Here is a 24796-nt window from a genome sequence, read left to right on the forward strand (position 1 = left end):
TGCATTTCTTATAATCTGTGTTGACTGGGAGCCGAGTGTTCTGTTTTTGAACAAATACGTGAAGTTTGAAGCCTCTCCTATGATCCTAGTATTCAGGAGGGGGAAACAGGCTAACCTGGACTACATGAGACCCTATCAGTTGTGGGGCTGGAGAGATGGCTCAGTGGTTAAGAGCACTGGCTACTTTTGCAGAGAACGGGGTTCGATTCCCAGCACACACCACACAGCTCACCGCCACCTGTCACTCCAGTTCTAAGGGATCTGATGCCCTCTTCTGGCCTCCTGCATGTATATGGTCTCCATAGACAAAATATAGGCAAAACACCCATACACACAGAATAAAAATCTGAAAAGCGCAAAGGGTGGTGGCTGTTGATGACAGCAGGATTCTTTTGTTTTTGGTTTTTCGAGACAGGGTTTCTCTGTATAACATTCCTGACTGTTCTGGAACTTGCTTTGTAGACCAGGCTGGACTCAAACTCACTGAGATCCATCTTTTTTTGTGGGGGGTAGAGAGGAACAGCAGTATTCTTGCACTCGTTTATTTCACACTTCCTTCTTAGCACACAGGAGGGCTGGCACTCAGGAATAAACAGCACTAACAAAGTACACAATGGTGGCATGGGTCTTGGACTCTGACCTCTACAAAGAGATGACCTCAGGTGGTATTCAGAGATGGAGATGACCAGTGGTGGCCTCATAGAGAGCTGCTGTGTCCCAGACCTCCTCGCAGTCTGCTTTCATTGACTGTCTAATCTCCATAAAGCCCTGGGACACCCGGTCACCCATTTCATAAAACTTGAACTTCTTTTTCCTCTGCTTTGTTTCTTTTTCTGTTGTTTTGTTTTTAAGGCAGGATCTTGCTACATAACACAGGCTGGCCTTGAACTCCTGAATGCAGGAATTGCATAAGCCTACTGCCACGTGATCCTTTTAATGTATGTTACTTATTTGCCTCTGGCTTCTTAGGTTAAGAGCCCAGATCCAACAGCCAGTGCTGAGCATGGCTGACATTTAGAATGCAGACTATAACCACAGAGCTGGTGCTCACCTTGGGCCTTCTGCCTTGCCGTGTTCATCCCCACAGAGAATCGGATGCACCTCCCGTATGTGATTCTCCCTCCTGGAGTAGGAAGTCCCAGGCCTCTTAGTATTCCACCCTGAAAAGGAGGAAGGAGCCCACTTCCTTTTTGTGTGAACTCCAGGCCAAGCTGTGGGAGTCCTTCTCAGTGGGGTCCACATGGCAGGAAAAGTGAACCGAGTAAGCAGTAACTCCCACGGAGCCTGCCCCAGCTTACCCCCACCCCAGCATGAATCTGCACTCCCTTAAGACAGCTACTCATCTCCCACTTCATTGGTGCTGAGGCCTGCAAGCTAAGCCTACATGACTTGGCAGAATTTTATAGTTAAAGCAAGATCAGTTCAGATCATCGTGACTTAAATTATTCAGATAAGCGCTAGGCTAATACTGCATCTAATTTGGCATTCCATCCGCCTGCAAGGGACATAGAAGACCCTTGACAGAGACTCTGGACTCCACCTTAAATCAATGAGCCCTTTCTAACACAACCCAAAAAACCAGAGCCCCGCCACCTCTGTCTCCGTTTCAGAGTGCAGAAAAACGGGAAGGGATGACGCCACATTGGTATAGCCAGACGCAGCAGTGTGCCTGTCGGGTGACACACTTCATATCCCCAGTCAGCTCTTGCTGTGTCCACTAGTAACAGCCATCTGATCCCAAGATGCCCATGGTGAAAGAGAAAACCACCGACTTGTTTTGAATGGTGAATATTCCACTCCCCAGCCGGCTAGGCCAATGTCCTAGTTTATAAATGTCGATAACACGGGTTACCAGGTACTGTGGAGACCACACAAGGAATGGAGTGGGGCATGATAGTGTCCACCTGTGATCGAAGCTCTCAGGAGGCAGAGGCCGAAGGATCGCCACAATACCAGGGCCACACTGGTCACACTGGTCCCAGACAGGTCTACGTAGAGAGTACCTAAGGTTAACCTGACCTGGCTACAGAAGGGACCCTGTCTTTAAAAACTAACCAACTAAGGATGCACTTGGCAACACCTAGTGTCTGCTGACTTCTGGACTCACGACCAACCTCAGCTATTTTCCCTTAAATCAAAATGGATACTATGGGCCGGGTGGTGGTGGTGGTGCACGCCTTTAATCCCAGCACTCGGAAGGCAGAAGCAGGTGAACTCTTGAGTTTTAGGCCAGCCTGGTCTATAGAGTGAGTTCCAGAACAGCCAGGACTACTCAGAGAAACCCTGTCTCAAAAAAACAAAACAAACAAAACATACTATGACATACTGGTTTAGTTCAGATGGCCGTCTCCAGAACAATGGGTTTCCATACCTTAGGGGAACCTGTTCTATACAGAATCTCAGACTTCACCTCTATAGAGATTTTCACTTTCTAAGTGTAGATGCATGGCCCACACATTTGCATTTTTGTGTCTTAGCTCACTCTAGCTGTCAGCGTTTCGTTTTTTAGAAGCACTTCAAACATGAAAAAAAAAAAAAAAAAAAAGAAAGAAAGAAAAATCTACCTGTAATAGAGGAAGCAAGGGGCATATCCGATCTTTGGAAAGCTTTGAAGCATCCTACGTCTGTGCTGTTGCTGGCTCTTTTCAACTTGATCTGTCCCGCCTAGCCTAGGGGCCTGCGTGAAGCAAACCAGAGAGAGAAGAGGGAACCAAACCAGCTGGGTGGCTGGGGCTCCACCGTGCAGTATTCACCACGGGGTTGGTATTCTTGCTGGGAGCGCAGCTGGCCGAGTCAGCAAGGTGTGCGACACGAGGCTGAGCTGAGGAAGAAGAGCCTTCTCTGATTTCAAGGCCTCCTGGGTCTGACACTAGCCACTCCTAAACCGTCCCTTTCAGAGGTTCAGTGACCCCCGTCATTGGTGCTTGTGCCCCCGCGCAGGTGTTCCGTAAGCCTGCAGCCACCTGCACAGGGTCTCTTTCTCCTTAGCACGGCTTGAATAAACACTTACTTCACAGCTGATCGGCTGGCTACTCCTCCTGCAAGCCTCCCGCCCGGTGGCAACCTCTCTTTCCTTTCTTCAGGTTTCTCTCACCTGGGGCTTGACGTGGCAGCAATTTTGCGTGGCATTTAGAGTCCAATAGACAAGCCCTGGGCATTGATTAGGTTTGGATGATATTTAAGTGCCAAGATAAAAATTCTACTAGACCGTGTCAGCATACAGGAGAGACAGTGATTCTGTGAGTGAGGCAGCTGGCTACAAGTGAGAAAGGAAAGCACACAGAAAATGTTGAAAAAAAAAAAAAAAATTCTACTAGAAAGGAGCTGAATGGGCAGTGCCTATGGAGAGACGCTGGGATGTTTGGTTTTTGTTTTGTTTTTAAAGTTTCTGCTAAAACGTAATTAAAAGGAGCAGAAGGTGGCAGACCATGCCTGTGGCCCCAGCCATGCAGAAGCTGGAAGAGGCGGATCACTTGCGCTCAGGAGGCAGTCTGGACAAGCCAGAAAGACCCCGGTCAGACACAAAATAGTCCTGTGCTCTGTGCATGTGTTACCGGGGCTTGAATCCAGGTTTTCATACATGCTCGGCAGGTGCTCTACCACTGAGCTACATCCCCAGGATCTATTGTTTTTTTTTTTTTTTTTTTTTTTGGGGGGGGGGCAAGTCTCGATAGGCAACCTAAGATGCTCTCCTGGCCACCAGTATTTTCAGCTGCTCGGCTCCCCTGCTCCCCTTGAGCCTGACCCCAGCATTTCCGGGCCTGTCAATCACACTTTCCTGCAGAAGGACCATAGGTGGAGCAGGGAGGGGTCCTCTCAGCTCAGACACATCCTGCCCGGCTGCCTCTTCGGGCTCTAAAACGACCAACGGTAATGTCTACTTTCTCCGTGTGAACTTGTTCTTGGTCCCCAAGGGCAACTTTATTAGAACGTGAGGAACTAATATCTCTACCTCTTGAATCCATTCACGTTGGTCAGTTACTTTGATGTATAGACAGGGAGATAGTTTATAATCCACAACCCAGCCGGGCGGTGGCGGTGCATACCATTAATCCCAGCACTCGGAGGCAGAGGCAGTGAGTGAATCACTTGAGTTTGAGACCTGCATGGTCTATGGAGTGAGTTGCAGGAGAACCAGGACTACACAGAGAAACTCTGTCTCAAAAACCAAACAAACAAACAAAAATAACCAACCAAACAACAACAAAAACCCTCATAACCTCCCTGTCGCAGCCTCCCAAGGGCTAGGATTATAGGCACTCACTGAACTCCTTAGGGAACAGAGAGGAGGGAACCTGGCTCCTACCTGATGACCTGAGACCCTCTGTTCCCACCCACTAATATTCTACTTGCACCTGAACATATTTATTTAGGTTGTTGTTTGGACCCAGACTAAGATAATACCCTGCCATAACTCTGCCTTTCCCCGAAACGTTAGGGATGACAGTGGGGGGTCTGATAAGGGCACAGGCTAGGGGAAAGTACAGGTGCACCTCTCATGTCAGGTTGGACCCCCTCCAAGCTAATCTCTTGGAGGAGAGAGGTGCTACTTCCCTGCAGAGTAAATGCCGTTTACCTGTGTGTGCATCGCGGATTTGGAGTTCTGGGCCTCTGGGTCTAGCCAGCTGCTAGACAGGCTCAAAGGCAGCCTGCTCTGGGTGTGAGCAGAATAACCAATGGCGAGAGTCTAGTCCCTGCATTCAGGAAGCCCCATGGGCAGCTGCTTTAGGAAAAGGAGTTGGCTTGGTTATCTATCACAAGCCCAGCCAAGAGGAGTTTGACCTGGGTGATAAGCAAGGGCCTCTACACCCTCCCTTCTTCCAGGGCCCAAATCCTTTCTCAAACAGTGTGTGAAAATAAAGTGCTTTACTGCCGAGGATCCTAGGACAGCTTCCAGACAGCTGTGGAGGGGGCTGGAACTCAAGTCCCCTGCCAAGTCCTTCTGGGGGGGGGGGGGATTTGTGAATGGAGACACAAATATTAGGGCTTCAAACATTCCAGCTCCAGAGAAGTCAAAGAAGTGCGGTTTTGGGGGATGAGAAGAGCCTGGGAAGAGGCACAGGTGTGTTGGGAGCCAAAGGGCACGTCTCCGGACCCCAAGCACGGCCAAATCCTGTGCTTGCGGTGGCGCCATGAGGGAGCTTTAGGTGGGCCGCTGCTGTGGGTACTGACACCACACATCGAACCCTGGGACTGTCTGTCCCGTCGTGTTCCTGGCTTAACAGCCACGACAGGCACATGAGCCCCTCCTGAGCCCACCCCTAGTTCTGAGCCCACCCCACGCCTGGCTGCCATGGCAGTGGCATCCTGCACATTCCTTCCATCTGGGGACCGAACCAAGGAGGATGACCAGAAACAGCTGGCGGTTCCCTGCCTCAAATCAACACGCCCGCCTCGGCTCAGCCGTCCTCCCAAGCCCCAGGACCTCACAGCACGGGGCGAGGCCCAAGAGGCTGTGCGCCACCCATGGACAAGGAGGGGTGGTCACCCTGGTTCTGCTAGGCCAGCAGAGAGCAGCTGTAGGGTCAGAGGAAAGGACTGTGTGTGTCCCCCCCGCCCCCGCCCCCATGCTCTGCCTCAACGGGCCACAGGGTAGGGGGTCTGAGGGATTCACAGCAGATCCTGGGAACTTGGGTGCAGCATCGGGAGCATCCTGTCTCAATCCTGAGCAGAGGGAGAGGCAGAGGGGCCCCGTTCGTTCTGCAAGAAAGGGAAAAGGGCCCAGGCCAGACTGGGACGGCGCCTTCCCGTCAGACACAGACGCATTCCCTCACACACCCTCCAACTTTCTCACCAGTCCTTGAGATGCCTGGGCTCTCCTGACTCAGGGTCACAAGAGGGGGTATGCAAGCCAGAGGGCCTCTCGGATGAACCCTAACACTTGCCCAAGTGCCCAGCAGGGGCAGGGCGGGGGAGGCAGAAGGACCAGGACCGTTCTCCTCCTCAGTACTCTTTGGCTTCCTGCAGCTGGGCCAGGTACTCTTCCTCGGGTGGGTTGTCTGCGCAGGCCCGGCCATTGTTGGGGGGACGCACGGTGTGGTAGCGACTCCAGTCCCCCTTGCACAGGATCCAGGGCAACCTATCCACCTTGAAGTGCAGCTCGGGTGAGAAGTCGGTGCTGACGAGGTCCGGAGCCCCGGCCCCCTTGCCTCGGGTCAGCAGCCGGCTGCCCTCGTCGTAGCAGCAGTGCTGGGCGGCCAGGGTGCTGCTCTCCCCCGACAGCATGGAGCGGAGGCAGAAGCGGGCTGTGGGCTGGTAGATGTCCAGGCGCTCCCGTGGGCCGCTGGCATCCCGCCACTGGAAGCTGCGACCCTGATGCTCATCCCGCAGGCTCACGGCACTGTACACAGCCTCCAGCGGGTAGGCGCAGGGGCAACTGGGCAGGTCCTGGAGGACTTGGCTCAGGTACCTCGCTAGGAAGTCACTCTTGCAGTTCAGCCACTTCTCACAGCTGTCCACGTCTGCAGAGGGTAAGGAGGCACAGGAGAGGGCTGATCAGAGTAGGGAGGAGGCTGATCAAGGTCAGTCACGCGGAGAAGAAAGTCCAAGCCCCCCCGCTGGGGCAAAGGCATGGCCCAGGAGGGCCTCTGGGTCAGAAGTAGGACTCAAGAAAGATATAAACGCAGGAAAGGGACACCCCACACCATCCAGGCACCTGAACACTGGCATCATCTCTTTAGGTTCTGGGCTGTGGGAAAGATCTTGGGATCATGGAAGGGGGTTGGGATAAGTAGGGATGTGACAAGGACTTTTTTTTTTTTTTTTTGCTGTTTTTGTCCTACAAGGCAGGGTCTCAGATTCTAAGCTGGCCTCAAACGCACGATGTAGCTGAGGATGACTCCGAACTTCTGATCCTCCTGTGTCTATCCCCCAAGTGCTAAGCTTGCTGGCATCCACTACCATGCCCAGTTGATGCCCTGCTGGGACTGAACCCAGGCTCCATGAGTGCTAGGCAAGCTTTCCATCAACTGAGCTACATCTCCAGCGAAGGATGGCAGCTTTCTTTTGTTTTCCAGTTTTCGTTTTATGTGCATGGGTGTTGGCCTACATGTATGTCTGTGTATCACGTATGCGCAGAACCCATGGAGGACAAAAGAGCATGTCAGATCCTCTGAGACTGAAGCCCCCATGTAGGTGCTGGGAATGGAACCTTGGTCCTCTGGAAGAACAGCCAGTGTGCTCTTAACAGTTCAGTCATCTCTCCAGCTCAAAAAGGCAACAGGGTTTTGTTTTTGTTTTGTTTGTTTATTTGTTTGAAACAGGGCTTCTCTGTGTAACAGCCCTGGCTGTCCTGGAACTTGCTTGGGACAACAGTTTTTTTTAAACCAAAAAACATTTCAATGTTTTGACTAGTCTGTTCTCCTCCTCTCCTTTTTCCCCTTCCTTCCTTCCTTCCTTCCTTCCTTCCTTCCTTCCTTCCTTCCTTCCTTCCTTCCTTCCTTCCTTCCATTCTTCCTTCCTAAAGGAAACAAGGTCTCATGTAGCCAAGGTTACCCTTGAACTAATCTACTTGCTTCCATCTGCTGATCAATAATTCTCCTCCTCTTTCTCCTTCTTCATTTGTTTCTTGTTGTTATTTTCCCAGAGTTTCTCCTTGTAGCCCTGACTACCCTGGAACTCACTCTGTAGACCAGGCTGGCCTCAGACTCAGAAATCTGCCAGCCTCTGCCTCCCGAGTGCTGGGATTAAAGGTATGGGCTCCGCCACCACCCAGCTGATTAATTCTTTTAAAAAAAAATAATTTATTTATTCTTATTTTCTGTGCATTGATGTTCTGCCTGCATGTATGTCTGTGTGAGGGTGTCCGATCTTGGAGTTACAGACAGGTAGGAGTTACAGACAGGTAGCGTGACTGCCACGGGGGTGCTGGGAATTGAACCAGGTCCTCTGGAAGAGTCCTCAGTGTTCTCAACCGCTGAGCCATCTCTCCAGCCCCGCGGCTGGTTCATTCTTAACTGCCTTTCTTAGGGCGTGGGCTTTTGGTGAGTTGCTCAGCTGTTGTGAGCTTCCTGTGGCTCCCGACATCCGCTGACTCCTCCCCTCCCCCCTGGCAAAATGGAACCTCAGAGTCTGGCCACACCGACCAAGGGACCCCTTCCTTGTGGTTCTCAGACCTTCACACCGCACTCTGTAGTGCTGTGCTCATGCAGGCCACGTGTCCCCCCGGGAAACTTGACCTCTCTGAGGACAGATGCCAGGCCTCCTCCAGGAAGGCTCAGCCTTAGCATAGGCCCAGGTACATGACACAAGTTCGGGAAGCTTCCATGTCACTCATGTAGAATTTAGACTCGCGAGCCACGCCTTTGGGGGTGCAGGTGAGGCCCAGGAGCACCAAGAGGGAGCCCCGCGGCTCTCGTGGAGCATCCCTGGACGTTGGAACCCTGGCTCAGTCTGACAAGGTACCTCCCTAGACAGAGTCGGCCAGGGGCCTCCAAAGAATAACCAAGGAGTAGAAGCAGAAGGCCCTCTTCCCCTTACCCCCCCGCCAGCATCCCCTAGCTCTGGGGTTCCCATCGAGCCCCCCTCCCTGGTAGGAACCTGGAGGTAGGCAAGGATACTTGCTTACAATCTCTCCCGTAGGAAGGTCTGCTCAGGGACTCCGGCTACACAGTGATGCCCCCGTCCTCCCGAGAGAGAGGCTCCCCGCGAGACCCAGCAGCAAGGTCTAGCCCCCCTCCCCCCACTGACCTGGATCAAGCATATCCGTAGCATTGTGGGCTAGGGGCTGCCACCCCTCACTGGGAAAGCCCAAGGTGTGCTCGTCTTCGGTGCCTTTGGGAAGAGAGGAGGCCAGGCTGGTGGCGCCCCAGGGCACCTCTGTGCTCCCGAGAGATAGGGGAGCCCAGCCCTCACTAGGTTCTCGGTGCCCACAGCATCTGGGACAGGCCTGGGACAGGACCACCATATGCGTGAGCTTCCGGTGCCGGTCTCTGAAGCCCACCCCTCCCCCACACGTCCCGTTTTCACATTCTTCTCGGGGGGGGGGGGGGGGGTAAGCCAGCTCACGGCGTGAGCCACATTAGCCACTCTGGGCAGGGGCGGGAGCTCATCTCACCAGGACAGGGGGCCAGGTCGCAGGCCCGGGACTCGGTGGCGGTACAGGCGTAGCCGCAGGGCCGAGTTCTTTGCTGGCTGCCGCTGCGGCAGCTCCCACTGCAGGGGGACCATGGGCTCCACTCCTCCTGAGGCTCATCGTCTGCGAGGAAGGAGAGGACCAGGATGAGTGTACTCAGCCCCCGGGGCACGCTCGTGCCAATTAGCAGAAGGCACCCCTTGATCCCTGGCCAAATGTCCGGGCATGATTGGATTCCAGCCCCACCCATCCCCTCAGCTAGGCGGCCTTGCACAGTGAACAGACGGCCTGTGCAAATGCATTAGGGGGTCCTACGGAGACAGGACAAATTCTAACCACCCACCCTGTCAACCCAGGGATCCTTGGGACTAGAAGCCACCCACCTGCTATCAGTGTGACCGTGGGCAAGTCCCTTACGTTTCTGAGCTAGTGATTTTATGCCCATCAAAAGCAAGGAAGAGGGCTAGAGAGATGGCTCAAAGGTTGAGAGCACTGACTGCTCCTTCAGAGGTCCTGAGTTCAATTCCCAGCAACCACATGGTGGCTCACAACCATCTGTAATGAGATCTGGTGCCCTTGTCTGGCCTGCAGACACACATGCAAGCAGAACACTGTATACAAAATAAATAAATGAATCTAAAAAAAAAAAAAAGCAAGGAAGAGCAGTTGACAGTTCTTATCTAGCATGCACAAAAGCCCTGGGTTCCACCCCCAGCACCAGGTGTGGTGGTGAATGCCTGCCATCTCGGCAGTGGGGACACGGAGGAAGAAGGGTGAGAAATTCAAGATCACCCCTGACTATATATTAAGTTCAAAGCCAGCCTGGGCCTCAGGCTACTCGGTCCCAAATAATAACAAAGAGAAGTCGGAGTCAGAAATCAAGGGTGGTAATACTTTCCTAGGTCTGGGATTATTAAAGATTCCCCTGATTTCCATCTTTCTCGGAGAGAGCACAGACACCCGGGCCCAGGCAGGCCTGTACTCTGAGTCTCCGTGTGGAACCCCGCAGGTCTGGCACACTGGTTCTCCCTAGCTTCCAAGGCAGGCCTCAGGCCAGCTGGCGCCAGCAGTTGGAGGACGATGAATGGGGGAAAAGCTGAGACTCCTGAAAGGTCTGTTTACATCAGTTTAGGAAATTGGGAAGAGCTTGTCAGGACTTAAGTCCTAATCCCTTGGCACCACAGCAGTCCGATAACAAGACCTCGGGGCTTCCGGCAGAGTGAGCGAGACTGTGTACTCAGAGGCAATGGGAAGGACGACAGGAAAGGTACAAATGGCCATCCCAGCAGGAGGGATAAGGAGAGCCAGGAAGCTCTTTTATCACTTGCTGACACTTTATGTGCATATTTTTGGCGTGTGTATGTGCGTGGCATGAGTGCCTGTGTGTTCACAGATGTAGAGGTACACATGGTTGGGGTGTGGTACGTGTGTGCCTGTGTGGGTGGGCCCAAGGTTGAAACGGGGTATCTTCTTATGATAACTTTCTACCTTACACGTTGACGCAGCGCCCCTTGCTAAACCCAGAGCTGGCCACACAGCTACTGTGGCCAGTCAGCTTACTCTGGGAATTGCCCGTCTCTGCCTCTGTCCACTGGGAATACAGGTGGGCTGCCACGCAACTGGCTTTTTGTTTTTTTTTTTTTTTTTTTTTGAGACAGGGTTTCTCTGTGTGGCCTTGGCTGTCCTGGAACTCACTCTGTAGACCAGGCTGGCCTTGAACTCAGAGATCCAGCTGCCTCTGCCTCCCCAAGGGCTGGGATTAAAGGCGTGCACCTCCATCGCCTGTCTTTTTCTCTCCATAAGAGTTTAATTCTGGGGCTGGAGAGATGGCTCAGAGGGTAAGAGCACCGGTTGCTCTTCCAGAGGTCCTGAGTTCAATTCCCAGCACCCACGTGGCAGCTCACAACTGTCTGTGGCTCCAGTTCCAGGGCATCCGACACCCTCACACAGACATACATGTAGGTAAAACACCAATGCACATAAAATAAAAAAATTTTTTTTAAAAAAAGAGTTGAACCCTGGTCCTCATACTTGCATTTCAGGCGCTTCGGCCCTTGAAATGTCATCTCAACAACTGTTTTTTGAGGCAAGGTCTCAAGGGAGCTCAGGCAGGCCTGGAACTCACTACATAGACCAGGCTTGCCTCTAACTCTCAGTCTCCTGCCTCAGCCTCCTGAGTGCTGAGGCTGGGGTTGTGTACCACCCTACCCGACTATATAGAAGCTTGTTCATTCACTCTTACACCCAACCCCACGTCATTCAGATACATGATTACTGTTTCAGAGGGGACAGAACTGAGACCCAGCGGGGTGACGTGACTTGCCTGGGAACACTCTAACCAGCAGGGTCAGACGTCAAACTCACAATCTCAAAATGAGATTCATTGTGAGTGGTAAAACAGAGTATTTTTCAGTTTTTGTTTTTGTTTTTTGAAACTGACAAATATGAGTATTTATGTTATGAAGTAGCTTTTGCCTAGAGGAGCTCAGGGATACTGTGCAAGTCAAGTGTCGGAGGGAAAAAATTTAATTCTAGCACTGTTATGTTGGAGCTTTCAACAGTAACTGCAGAGGTCCAGGCTGCTGGCCTGCCCAGGTCTCCTGGCCTGGGAAGCTCTCCTCCTCCTCCCGCTCCCCCTCCACCCCATTCCCACTCAGGACCCTGTAGGGCAATAGCTGAGGAGGCCAAGCCAGGCCCACTCACCATAGCTGTCTGGCTCCGTGAAGTCCCGGTCCCGAGGACCTAACCAGCCATAGTCCCAGTTGTCTGTGGCCCCACTGGACCAAGGCTCCTCTTCCTCCTCCTCCTCCTCCTCCTCCTCTTCACTGCCCTCCTGGTTCTCACCATCACCATACTCTGCAGCATAGGCCTTTTCTTCTTCCTCCTCCACTTCCCCGGGGGCTGTGTCTTTGAGGCCGGTGTCCCCATCTTCACCTTCCTGGTAGCCCCAGAAGAGGGGCCAGAAGAGCTCCCTGGTGGGCCACCAGCTGGGGGCGCGCAGGGGCCAGACAGGGCTGGCTTCAGAGGCAGGTCCATCTCTACCTCGGCCTGGGGGTCCTGCACCACCTCGATGGTCACCTGTGGGAAGGGCAGGCGTGAGCCGGCCAGGCAGGCTCGGCAAAGGACCCCAACGAGAAGACGGGTTTGAACCGGAAGCCAAGGCCCATCTTGCCACGGAAACTGCTATCTTCTGTGCCTGATCTTGGCCTCTCCGGGAACAAGGGCATTGGCTAGGACCTCCTCTGTGTCAGAACCACCTGTGTGTAGACGAACCGGGGGGTGGATCCAGCAGGTGCCACGCCCACGAGTTTGGGAGAAGCTGTTTAGAATTCTGCCTCTACCACACATGGGCTGCCTGGCCTCAGGGACCAGAAAGAGCCTAGAGCAGGGGCGGGGGGGGGGGGGGGGGGGGGTGAGACGTCATGTGTCAGATCCCCCCAGAGTACCCTCTGTTGGTGCTGTGTTCCAACTGTACCAACCATGTAAATTAAACAAAATAAAATAAAAACCTAACCACCGCCATGAATGTGAACTTTGAAAACATTATTCTCAGGTACTTTCAAATAATAGGAGGTCACAGAACAAAATCTGGGGGGGCAGGGGGGTTTGACAGTAAAATACAAAGAAGAAAATGAGCCAGATGTGGTGGCACATGCCTTTAATCCCAGCGCCCGGGAAGCTGAGGCAGGCAGATCTCTGAGTTGGAGGCCAGCTGGTCTACAGAATGAGTTCCAGGTCAGGCAAAGCTACATAGAGAGACTGTGTCTTGACAAACAAAAGTATCACCTGCATTACATCACTAGCCGGGACACTTGTAATTTGTGTGTGTGCATGTTATTTTAATACAGGTAGACAGACAGACTTAAAATGAGTGTAGAACGGTCTGCACTTTTAAGCAGTCTTTCTTTCTTTTGGTCAAAGTATTCTGCTCCACAAACAGCACATCTGCTATTCTTGAAGATTCAGGATAGGCTGTAAAGGACACCGCTCCACTTCTGCCTGGCTTCCCTGAAACACCCTTCTGAGGGCTTTCCCATGCTCCAGCACCACCACCACCCATTCCAAACTGAATCCCTCATCTGCATGCAGTAAGGTTTTGGGGCCAAGAGGGGGGTCACACCTGTAGGTCATGCCAGCAGGTCTCCACCACATTCCAGGACCCTCGGCAGTATCAGGGCAGGGTGTCCTCGTACTCACTCAGTCCTTAAGACAGCCCTACCAGGTTGCTGGATTTGTCTCTTGCTACATCCAGGGTCAAGGCTCAGGAGCCAAGAGACTTTCTAGCAAGGAGATGGGTAAATACTCTTCCCATACTGCATGAGGAGTCCACTGTCTTTACACAGCCACAGAGGGATAAGAATGAGGTTCAGTCATCAGCCGAGCCCCTCTCCGGAGATCCCGTAGACAAACACCTCCTTACAGTCTCACCTGGATATTGGGGTTCGGGGCACTCAAGTCCGTGTTGGCCAATCCTGGCAGCTTCTGCAGCTCCAGCAGCAGGGGTGTGTGTTCCAGGGTCCTGGGAGGGGTGGCTGTACCCAGAGTCAGAGCGGCTGGCGGCTCAGGGAGGGTCTGACACCTGGGTTGACATGGTTCTGCCTGTAGGTGGTTTCCAGCAAATCCTGGTGTCTCCTCCTTATCCTGGGGAGAGCTGGGGTCTGGGGCAGGTGAGGCCTGGGGAGAGAGGGGAAGGCGGAGTTGACTAAGGTCAGAGTCTATCCCATGGGCCCTGGAAGGGACTGGGCAAGGGAGGCAGGAGCCCTGGGTCTGGCTGTACCACACACTCGCCTGTGACAGAGAGCATCTGGAGTATGTGTTTGGAAAGTTTTTTTTGTTTTTTTGTTTTTTTTGTTTTTTGGTTTTTCGAGACAGGGTTTCTCTGTGTAGCTTTGTGCCTTTCCTGGAACTCACTTGGTAGCCCAGGCTGGCCTCGAACTCACAGAGATCCGCCTGGCTCTGCCTCCCGAGTGCTGGGATTAAAGGCGTGCGCCACCACTGCCCGGCGTGTTTGGAAAGTTTTAAGGACCCTAGTGGATAGGTTGGGGTACAGTCAGCCAGAAGATGGACTATGTTCACAAAGTGGCCTTTTTTTCAAGCCTGTGTGTGTGTGTGTGTGTGTGTGTGTGTGTGTGTGTGTGTGTGTGTTTGCCATACAGTGCATACAGTGCTCTAGTGATCAGTCACAGTGTGGAGATCAGAGGAAATGAATTTTCAGGAGTGGGTTCTCTTTTTCCATGTGGACTCCAGGGACGAAGCTGAGGTCACCCGGCTTGACAGCAATCCCCTTGTCTACTGAGCATCAAAAGCTTTTGATGGCAGAGGCCTCCAGAGGCAGGGATGCACGGCACAGCCCAGCTCGATGCACTTACTTATTCTACAGATGAAAGAGGAAATAGCTACCCACGGCAGTAGCTCCAAAGTGTTGTTTTAGAGCCCCACCCCAGATCCTTGTCTGTACCTACTCTATATGCTCCCCCCCCCCCCCCCGCCCCAGAGCCTGTTCACACTGGGGTGTGGGCAGCCAGCCTGCTCCTTCCCATAACCCAGACACCTGGCCCTGCCCTCAGCACCCACCCAGAGGCAAACTCCTTTGGCCTCTCCTCTTGCCTGCTGGGCCTTGCACCTTTTTTCCCTTTAAGTCTGCTCGTGTGACGGTCTGTCAGCCAGTCTGTCCTCCCCCAGCCGCCTCTCCTAGTCACTGCTCTATTGCTGTGAAGAGACACCATGACCAAAGCAACTTTCGTAAAGGAAAGAAAGCATTTCACTGGGGGCTGGCTCACAGTTTCCGAGGCTTAGCCCATCACCATCGTGGTGGGGAGCATGGCGGCAGGCAGAAGGTGTGGTGCTGGAGAAGTAGCTGAGAGCTAAGAGAAAGAGAAGCTGGGCCTGGTGTGGGCTCTTGAAAGCTCAAAGCTCACCACCAGTGACGGGCTTCCTCCAAGGCCACACCTCCTAATCCTTCTCAAACAGTGCCACTCCCTGCATTCAGACGTGTGAGCCTATGCGGCCACTCCTTTTCAAGCCACCGCAGTGCCGGAGCCAGCACTACCCTTTGTCGGCTGAGACGCTGAGGGGAAGGAGCCCCTGAATATTCCTAGCAGCTCCTCAGAATTCACCTCAGATGGCAGACATGAGGCGGTCTATGTCCGCTACCTATTTCTGTTCCCCAGGTACATGGCAAGGCAGCAGGAGCTCCTTCCAGACGTGTCTCTGTGTGTCCCGCTCAGGCCTCAGCCTTGCCCCTCCCCACCTTGTCCCTGGTGCGGCAGAGGGCAACTGCTTCTGAAAAATCGGGAAAGAATGGACCCAAGGGCCAGTTCCACTTCCTACCAAGGCCTTCAACACGTACAGTGCCCTGCCGAATGAGAATGAGAATTCCTACAAAGAAGGCTTGGACTCTCCTTCAAGACATGTCCACGGCATGTAATGTGTAGTGGGCACTATTGTGTGCGTGTGCGTGTGTGCGCGCACAGATGCACATGTGTGTATGCTTGTGAAGGCTGGCGTACAGCTTTGGCTGTCGTTCTTTAGATGCCATGTGCCTTTGAAAAATACTTTCTTTATTTTATTTTATATGGATGGGTGTTTTGCCTGCCTCTGCCTCTTGAGTACTGGGATCAAAGGTGTACACAACACATTGGCCCTATAAAGCATTTTACCAACTTAATGCCCCAGCCTTCCAGGCATTATTCTAACTATACATTTATTTATTTGTTTGTTTGTTTGTTTCATGTAGCTGAGGCTGGCCTTGAACACCTGACCTTCCTGCTTCTACCTTACAAGTGTGTGGCACCATATTTGTTTTTATGTGGTGCCAGAGACGGATCCCAGGGCTTCATATATGCAAGCTGAGCAGTCCACTACCTGAGCCACACCCCCAGTCTCCCAAATACAATGCTGCTCACTGCATCTCCCAACAATACCTACAGATGTGGGGCAGTGGTGTCACGCACGCACGCACGCACGTACGTACTCGGGAGGCAGAGGCAGGAGGATCTCTGTGAGTTCAAGGTCAGCCTAGTCTACAGAGCGAGATCCAGGACAGGCACCAAAACTACACAAAGAAACCCTGTCTCAAAAAACCAAAAAAAAAAAAAAAAAAAAAAAAATCTACCAGCAGACAGGTACTAGCTCCCGTTCCGTCTTTACAGACAACAGCTATGAAGGATGAAGGTACACAGAGGGCAAAAAACCTTCCTGAAGTCACATAGGTGTTTAGTGGTAGAGCCAGGATTTGAACCAGGCCCTCTGGGGCCAGGGTTCACACTCCTTGCCATCATGCTATATGACTACAGGTTGAGAATATTGAGTCTGTCCCCTTTCAGTCTAACTGCTCAATCAGTCTAGATCTCTCTCTCTCTCCTTCTCTCTCTCTCTCTCTCTCTCTCTCTCTCTCTCTCTCTCTCTCTCTCTTTCCCTCTCTCCCTCTCTCCCCTTCTCTTCTTGTAAAGTTGAAAACAGATTCAAACTCCGTCTCTTCTACTTTGGATGTCCCTTTCTGGGGCCCAGAGATATCTGCCTCCAAGGCTCCTACACCAGACACCTCAGCTTAGGTCATCCCTCTGCCCTGTCAGCTTTGGGGAGCAGCCTCTTGCTGGGTCAAAGCACCACGGCCCATGTGGATGGTGCAGAAGGGGGTCTTCCTCTGCTGATGCATCTGGAGACCTGAGCATCCCTGATACTGTCTTCCTGTGGCCCTCTGCTGATGCATCTGGAGACCTGAGCATCCCTGATACTGTCTTCCTGTGGCCCTCTGCTGATGCACCAGGAGACCTGAGCATCCCTGATACTGTCTTCCTGTGGCCCTCTGCTGATGCATCTGGAGACCTGAGCATCCCTGGTACTGCCTTCCTGTGGCCCTCTGCTGATGCATCAGGAGACCTGAGCATCCCTGGTACTGCCTTCCTGTGGCCCTCTGCTGATGCATCTGGAGACCTGAGCATCCCTGGTACTGCCTTACTGTGGCCCTCTGCTGATGCATCTGGAGACCTGAGCATCCCTGGTACTGCCTTCCTGTGGCCCTCTGCTGATGCATCAGGAGACCTGAGCATCCCCGGCACTGCCTTCCTGGAGCACACCCCTGCAACCCTGACTGTCCTGACTGCTTAGAAGCGCCACTCTGCTGCAGCCTCAGTCACAGACGGGCAGTCGTGAGTGGCTTTGATAGCTTGTCTGGATGCCCTTGTCACAAGTAGGAGGTGGTGAGATACAGTGATGAAGTTGTTTTCATCTGGGAACCATCTGCAAAGTCTGGAAACATGAGTGAGGGCGCTAATGGCCTGGGGTTTCTAGTGGCACCTAGTGGCCAGAGGCCAGAATTGCTGCCATGCGGAGAGGATGCCCCAGGCCAGAAAAGCCACCACTGGGGGGAAAAAAATCCTCCTTCACCAGTAGCAACTACCCGATCTGAACTCTGACCTTTGCATCCTCATCTACAGCATGGGAACAGTGCTAGCCCAGACCCTGCTATCCTGAAGGCATGCAGAACATTCTTTCCTTCTCATCCCTCCTGCCATCTCCTCTCCCAGCTCCGGGTCAACTAAGGCCAGGGGAAGCCCTGGTCTCGGGTCCTAGCTGCCCAGGCTGCCCCTTCCTCCTTGCTTTGCTCCAGGAGCCTCTTGCTCTGGAAAGAAGTCCCTGGGGAAGTGCTGAAGGGTGGAGGGGGACAGAGGAGTCCTAGATGGGGGTCCCTCAGATGCGGGACCTAAGAAGAGCCAAATGCGGGTGGTTCCTGGAAGGCGACCCCAGGGACACAGCAGGGACCGGAAGAGTGGGGCTGGGGAAGGGAGGCAACTAACAGAACGTCACCGAGCGGGACCACGGAGGGCAGCGGGAGCTCAATCCTAGTTGGCATCTTTGGGACCTGGGGTGGTGCCTGTACCTCTGTTACCCCACAGAGGGGAAAAGCTGGGGTGTATATCTACCAATTTCATCAGGCATTGGTGGATTTCAGGCTAGCTGTGGGCAGCTCCGGATAGACTCTCCATTAGTTAAAACAAAAACAAACCAACTCAGGCTGGGGCTGGAGAGGTAGCTCGGTGCTTAAGAGCACGGACTGCTTTTCCAGAGGACCCAGGTTCAATACCCAGCACCCACACGGCAGCTGACAACTGTCTGTAACTCTGTAACTTCTAGTCTCTGAGGGCATCAGATACACATATAGTGCATAGACATACATGCAGATAAAACATAAAATAACGATGATGATAATAATGGACACTGACACCGGGAAGTAAGGTCGGGAAGGACCTGAGCAGGACACCCAGAGTCCTGCCCTGTAACCAATCTCCAATGCACCCGAGTTCCCAGGCCTGGGCTAAACTCTTCTTGCTGGCTGTCATTCACTCCGACCAGAAAGTTGTCTTCTTTTTCCCTGTATCCCCAGCTCCTCCTGGGGCCTGATGTGTGCGCAGGAGCTCCGTAAGTCACTGCTGAGTGGGTAAACGAACCAGCAACCCTGAGAGGTGAACACGACCTTCTTTATGTTAGCGATCTAGAGGGTGAGAAGCTCTGGGAAGATCTCAGAAGTGGCAATAACCACAGCAGGACACCAGGACACTTGTGCATGACCACACACACACACACACACACACACACACACACACACACACACACACACGCCCGACTCACGGCAATGACTCATGTGTAAACACCCTTCTCATTCACAAGGTGCTTCCACGTTCACCATCTTCTCAGGCACATGGCTGGAGTCACGCGACCTGACCTGGGTTCACATCGCAGCTTGCACACTTCACAGCTTTTGTTCTGGGACAGTTATTGAACCTGCCCTTTGTGGATTAGAGAAACAGCAGGGTCCGTCTGAGAGGGTTGCTGACTGGATTTCACCTGGTACCAGTAACCCAGAGGTGGCTCCGGTGGCTCCAGTGCAGAGGGGAGACAGGTTGAGTGCACCCTGTAGCCCTCTCTTGTGGAGTCCTGTGGCGGTTCGAAAGAGAATGGCCCCCAAAGGGAGCAGCGCCATTAGGAGATGTGGGCTTGTTGGAGGAAGTGTGTCACTGGAGGGGGTGGGGGGGTGGGCTTTGGGTCTCTTTTTCTCAAGCTTCCCTCAGTGTGACAGTCAGCCGACTTCCCGTTGCCACTGAGTCAAGATGTAGCCCTCTCAGCTCCAGCACCACGTCTGCCTGCACGCCACCATGCTCCCCGCCATGATAGTGGATTTAATCCCTGAAACTGTACGTGAGCCACCCTAACGAAATGTTTTCTTTATAAGAGGTGCTGTGGTCTTGGTGTCTCTTCACAGCAATGAAAACCCTAACTAATACAAGTCCTTTCCATCTTATTTATTTATTTATTTATTTATTTATTTATTCATTTATTCATTCATTCATTCATTCATCTATCTATTTATCTATCTGTTTATCTATCCATCCATCCATCCATCTAGCCATTTATTTATTTATTTGTTTGTTTGTTGAGACAGGGTTTCTCTGTGTAGCCCTGGCTGTCCTGGAACTCACTTTGTAGACCGGGCTGGCTTCAGACTCACAGAGATCCGCCTGCCTCTGCCTCCCGAGTGCTGGGATTACAGGTGTGCGCCACTGTCCGGTCCCTTACATCTTTAGCCGGGTCTGAGTAGGCACTCCCACCGATGCCTCTGATCCAGACCCTCCTGGCAGATGCACTCGTGTGCTCCGAGGCTCTGACTTGTTTGAGAGTATCTGTCCAGGGGGCTGAAGAGATGACTGAGTTTGCTTCCTAGCACTCACGTAAGACAGCACCTAGCCACCTGTAACTCCAGCTCCAGAGGATCCTGTCTGGCCTTCGAGAGCATCTGCCAATCATGTGCACATACCCACACACAGAGAACTAAAAATAGAATGATGTTTAAAGAATATCTGTCTATCGCCAGATGTGGTGGGGCACATCTGTAATCCCAGCATTTGGGAGACTGGGGTAAGAGGACCAAGGGTTCAAGGCTAGCCTGGACTACACGGTGAGACCCTGTCTCAAGAACAAATAAACAATCAATAAACAAACAAATACATGACCTGTCCTTCCTTACAAGACCATCTCTCTCTCTCTCTCTCTCTCTCTCTCTCTCTCTCTCTCTCTCTCTCACACACACACACACACACACACACACACACACACACTCCCTGGCACTGACCCAGGTGCTTCCAGATGGGATCACTATTCCGATCCCCTTCCTCACCACAGAGCAACTCTACCCACTGGCCTGTTTCCCCCCCTTCTGTGCCTCAGGGGCCAGGAGCTTGTCCCATCCACATCTTTTATCTCTTGTCTTTTTTTTTTTTAAATCACTATAATAATACTTATTGTTATTATTGTTTGGAGAGAGGGTCTTACACAATCTAGGCAGACAGACCTCAGACTCAATATGTAGCAAAAAAAAAAAAAAATGACCTTGAACCTTTGATCTTTTGCTTCATCCAATTCCCCACCACCCTGTCCCCTACCCCTCTCTTAACTTTCTCACACCTTGCTAGGGTGCCAGGGTGAGGTGCCCAGGGGCATAAAATGGAGTCTGGTTCTGGCTCTCCATATACTAGGCCTGGGTTAGTTACTGGGCCCACTGTCTGTTTCTGCACCCCTACATGAGAATAAAGAGGCCAGCCTCAGTGAGTGTCTGGGTGGCATTTGTATCTCCACGGGACAAGAGGCAGAGCTATGGCATATTGTGCCTGACCAGCTCTCAACACACCAGGCCCCTGCCCTTGGGAATGACTGAATGATCGTATCTTCCTTCTCACTGTTGGGATTACAGGGCTGTTCAACTGCATCTGGCTCCAAGGCCTCTGGATTGATCTGAAGTGGGGTTTCTCGGCAATGACCAGGGGAGCCAGGTGAAACACACTGGCAATCCCAGCAGTCAGGAGGCTGGGGTGGGACTGTCATCAATTTAAGGCCAGCCTGGGCTATGTAGTGAGTTCCACGCTGGCCTAGACTTTAGGGTAAGAGTCTGCCTCAAAAAAGCAGACACCCCCGCTCCCCTAAATAGCCAAAGAAAATAAAATGATGCAGGCATGGGGTGGGATGTGTTTCTCTCAGGAAACAATGTGGCAACATCTGGCACTGCAACCAACATCTGGTCACCATCAGATAAGCAGCTTGGGACATGCTATGTAAAGATGGATCAACACCTTTCTGGAACATCTCTTCATGGCCGGCCCTGCTCCTGCCTATGTCTACCATCTCTCTGATTTGAGTTTTCTTGTAGACAGGATCTTGCCACATAGCCAGGAATGACCTTCAGTTTGTGGGTCCCCTGCCTCAGCTTCCCGAATTGTGGGATTACACCTTCTGATTTTAGTTGTGTGGATCCACTGAGGAACCAGGTTATTGGACAGATCAGTTGTTTCTGAATTAGCACCCAGGTCCCAGGGATAGCCGTCTGCATTTACTCAATAGGACCCTTCACTTGAAATTATAAATTTTGGAAACATACACCAATGTGTTCATGGGGATGATGCAGCCCTGTTTTTTACTTTCTGATTATTTATTTTTGATATATATATATGTATGTATATATATATATATATATATATATTGAGACAGGGTCTCATCATGTAGCTCTGGCTGGCCTAGAACTTGCTATCGAAACCAAGTCGGCCTTGGACTTGGGGCAATCTTTCTACCTCCATCTCCTGAGTGCTAGGATTACAGGTGAGCTCAGCCATCACTGGCTAGCCCCTCTTAAACGTGAGAAAAGTATCTAAGGTGAGTCATATGCTTAATGACACTGTGGACCAGACCCCTAGTCCCTAAATTCCAAGTCTGTTTTTTCTTTCAGGCACTAATTTGTGTCTAGAGATTTTGTTGTTTTGAGACAGGGTCGTCTCTGTAGCCCAGGCTGGCCTGGAACTCACAGAGATCCTCCTGTCTCTCTGCCTCCTGAGTGCTGGGATTAAAGGTGTGTGCTGCCATGGCCAGCTGTGTTTAAGTTTTTGTTTTTTTTTTTTAAGAGTGTGCCAGGTTGTATCCTGGGCCTAAGAATACAATTCTGACTCTAACATAACGCATTCCTTCATACTAAAACATACAAGAAAGGATTTCCGCATGAAGTGACGAGTTAAAATAGGAACTACGAATGCCAAGAGAATGGAAATAAGACCAGTTTATTTTTTATTAATTTTATTCTATTTTGAGACAGGGTCTCACATGGACCAGGATGGCCTCACACTCGGTATGTAGCTGAAAATGGCCTTGAGCATCTCATCACCACGCCTAAACCTGGGGGGTTAACAAGCCTGTGTCACGATGACCTACCAAGCCAATTTTATTTGCTCACCATCATTATCCTCCGGTTCACAGAGAGACTGACCTAAAGTCTCTGGGTTTTTTGTTGTTGTTTGTTTGTTTTGTTGTTGTTTCTAGTTATTTCATTGCCTTGTTTTTGTTCTTTTTCTTTGAGACACATGTGGCTATAGAGCTCAGACTAGCCAGAGACTTTATATAGCCCATATCGGCCTCAAACCTGTGAGCCTCCTCCTTCGGGACCCTGAATTCCATTATTCCAGGTGTTCAGTGGCACATCCAGCTCAGAAATCCCTGCATGTGTCCACATCGGTGTTTCTCACAAATGGCCAGGTAGTTAGCTAGCGGTGTGTCCCCCGGGAAACATTTGACAGCGGCTAGCTCTCCAGCAGTAGGGAAAACTGGTAAGCATCTCGCAGAACACAGGCCAGCTACCCCCCAGGACAACAAATTCCAGGCCTCAGAATGACGACGGCAGCTTTACTTCCAACCCTGTGATTTACAGGATGCATTCCCATCAGGGGAAAGCGGGGAACCCGAGGAGAAAAAAAAAATGTCTTAGAGGTGCAATGGCTTGTGATACTTAAGGGGCAAAAAGTTAAGGCAGCCTTCCCGGGCTCTAACAGTATGGTGCCAAGTCCGGCAATCAACACCTCCCTATTTCCTACAGGTCCTGGCCTCTCAGTTTTCTTCCCTGTCTTAGACATAAGGATCTTCCTCCAGAACAGCTCAGGAAAAAAAGGACCCAGCAGGCTGGCTCTTGAATACAAACAAGCCTCCATGGGAATAGGGATGGCATCTGGCCGGACCCGCAGAGCCCTGGTGACCCAAACAGCATCATCAACTGTCGTTTCCAATACAGCCAGCACCCTTTCACCTTGCTCTTCTATCTTACGACCCTACATTCCTTGTGGAAACGTCTGGCTGACGCTCACCCCCAGCAAGGTGCAGAATTCCCTTGATTACCTTAGCCTGCCCCAACTCTCAATGGGAAACTCGATTCCTTGCCTGATTAGAATTCAGGGGCTGCTGCAGGGGATCACCTGGCCCACCTCGGCAGCCCCAGGCCACCACTCCACAGAGCTGAGCTCAGCGCTCGGGAGTCTCCCCTCTCCACCCCGCTTTGACTTCTCAGGACGGTGTGGCTGCGGGTGAAGTTCGCTCAGGGCGAGGAAGGGGTGCGCGGTGGGACCCTGGAAGCCGGGCTACTGCAGAGCAGGCACCAAAGTCAACTTTCTCCTCGGCAGCCCGCGCGTTACAGCGCCTCCAGGGCTCCCGGCCACGCGTGGGGAGTGTAAACTCCTGCAGGCTCAGTGCACCTGGCCCCCATCACCGGTGGATCTCTGAGTTCGAGGCCAGCCTGGTTCCAGGACGGCCAGGGCTACACAGAGAAACCCTGTCTGCCCGAAGGATCCAGACCCGCTCTGTCCCTCCAGCCCCAATGATCACTCACCTCCACCATCCTCGAGGGGCCGTGGGGTCCGGGACCCCGCTTCCTCAGGGGTAGCCCTCGGCCGGCGGCCAGGAGCGCAGCCAACAGCATCAGGGCGCGCGGGAGCCGCGGCGTTCGCACGGGCGGTGGCCGCATCGTCTCTCCGCCCGCGCGCGCGCGGCTGCTCTGCGGGAGCCGCCGGACTCGGGAGCGCGCGTTCGCGCCGCGCCGCGCCTCCTCCAGGGGCCGGAGCGCGCGCCGGGAGCGGCGGGAGCGCGCGCTCCGAGGGCGGGAGTGGCGGGGGGGGGGAGGCGCGCGGCCGGTGAGCGCGGGTCCGCGAGCGAGGTCAGTGGCCCTGCTGTCCCCCGCCCTCCCCGAGGGGGCCCCTCGGCGCCCGCGGACTCGTCCGGGCTCCGCGGGGGCGGCTCCTTTGATCTGGCGGCCTCCCCGCCCTCCCGTCCCCGCCGCTGTCGCCGTCGCGGCCCCAAGCGAATTCCTGTCCCGGGGAAGTTGCCGCCCGGCGCTGTGCGGCCCGCGCGACCGCTGCCGAGGGCGGGGAGGCTGCGGCGCCACCGGAGGGCTCCCCGACGGCGCGACGACGGCCACCTGAGCTAGCCCGGGGCCTCGCGGGCGGCCGGGGACGCGCGCGGCGGTCCGGCGGGGCGGCGAGCGGCGGGAGCTTTTGGAACCTAGGCAAAGGGGTGCGTGCAGCCAGGTAGGCTTGCAAGGTTTTGCGAGGAGGCTTTGCAAGATGCCTCGGAGGAGAAACTCCCCGCACTGCGATCCCCTTCCAGTTTTTAGGACGGTCAGAGCCAGCAGACCACACAAGCCACAGTCCCGGGACAGCGGGTGGGGTGGGGATGGCTTGAGCTCAGGGGTCAGAGGATCTGCCCCTGCAGCTGGTGTCGCTGATCACTGGGACGGCCCAGCCCCTTCTGCCAGACCCTCGGGTTGAGTCTTCACAGCAGGCCCCTGAGCGACGACGACCTCTGAGCAACTCGAATTCCCGAGCTGAGGCATAGACCAGGAATCCTAATGGGCTGGGTGGAGGGATG

General features: G+C 53.1%; 1 protein-coding gene across 1 annotated transcript; it reads right to left on the reverse strand.

Annotated features, from left to right (window-relative positions):
• Positions 1-4851: 4851 nt before the first annotated feature.
• Positions 4852-23902, reverse strand: Ism2 (isthmin 2). Its single transcript, XM_028876042.2, is given in 7 exon segments — positions 4852-6461; positions 8689-8772; positions 9056-9196; positions 11777-12085; positions 12088-12151; positions 13502-13747; positions 23763-23902. Coding segments are annotated over 7 exon segments (1497 nt in total). The 5' UTR covers positions 23898-23902; the 3' UTR covers positions 4852-5943.
• Positions 23903-24796: the final 894 nt, after the last annotated feature.

The sequence above is a fragment of the Peromyscus leucopus genome, chromosome 14, assembly GCF_004664715.2.
Source record: "Peromyscus leucopus breed LL Stock chromosome 14, UCI_PerLeu_2.1, whole genome shotgun sequence".
In the NCBI taxonomy this organism is placed as follows: domain Eukaryota; kingdom Metazoa; phylum Chordata; class Mammalia; order Rodentia; family Cricetidae; genus Peromyscus; species Peromyscus leucopus.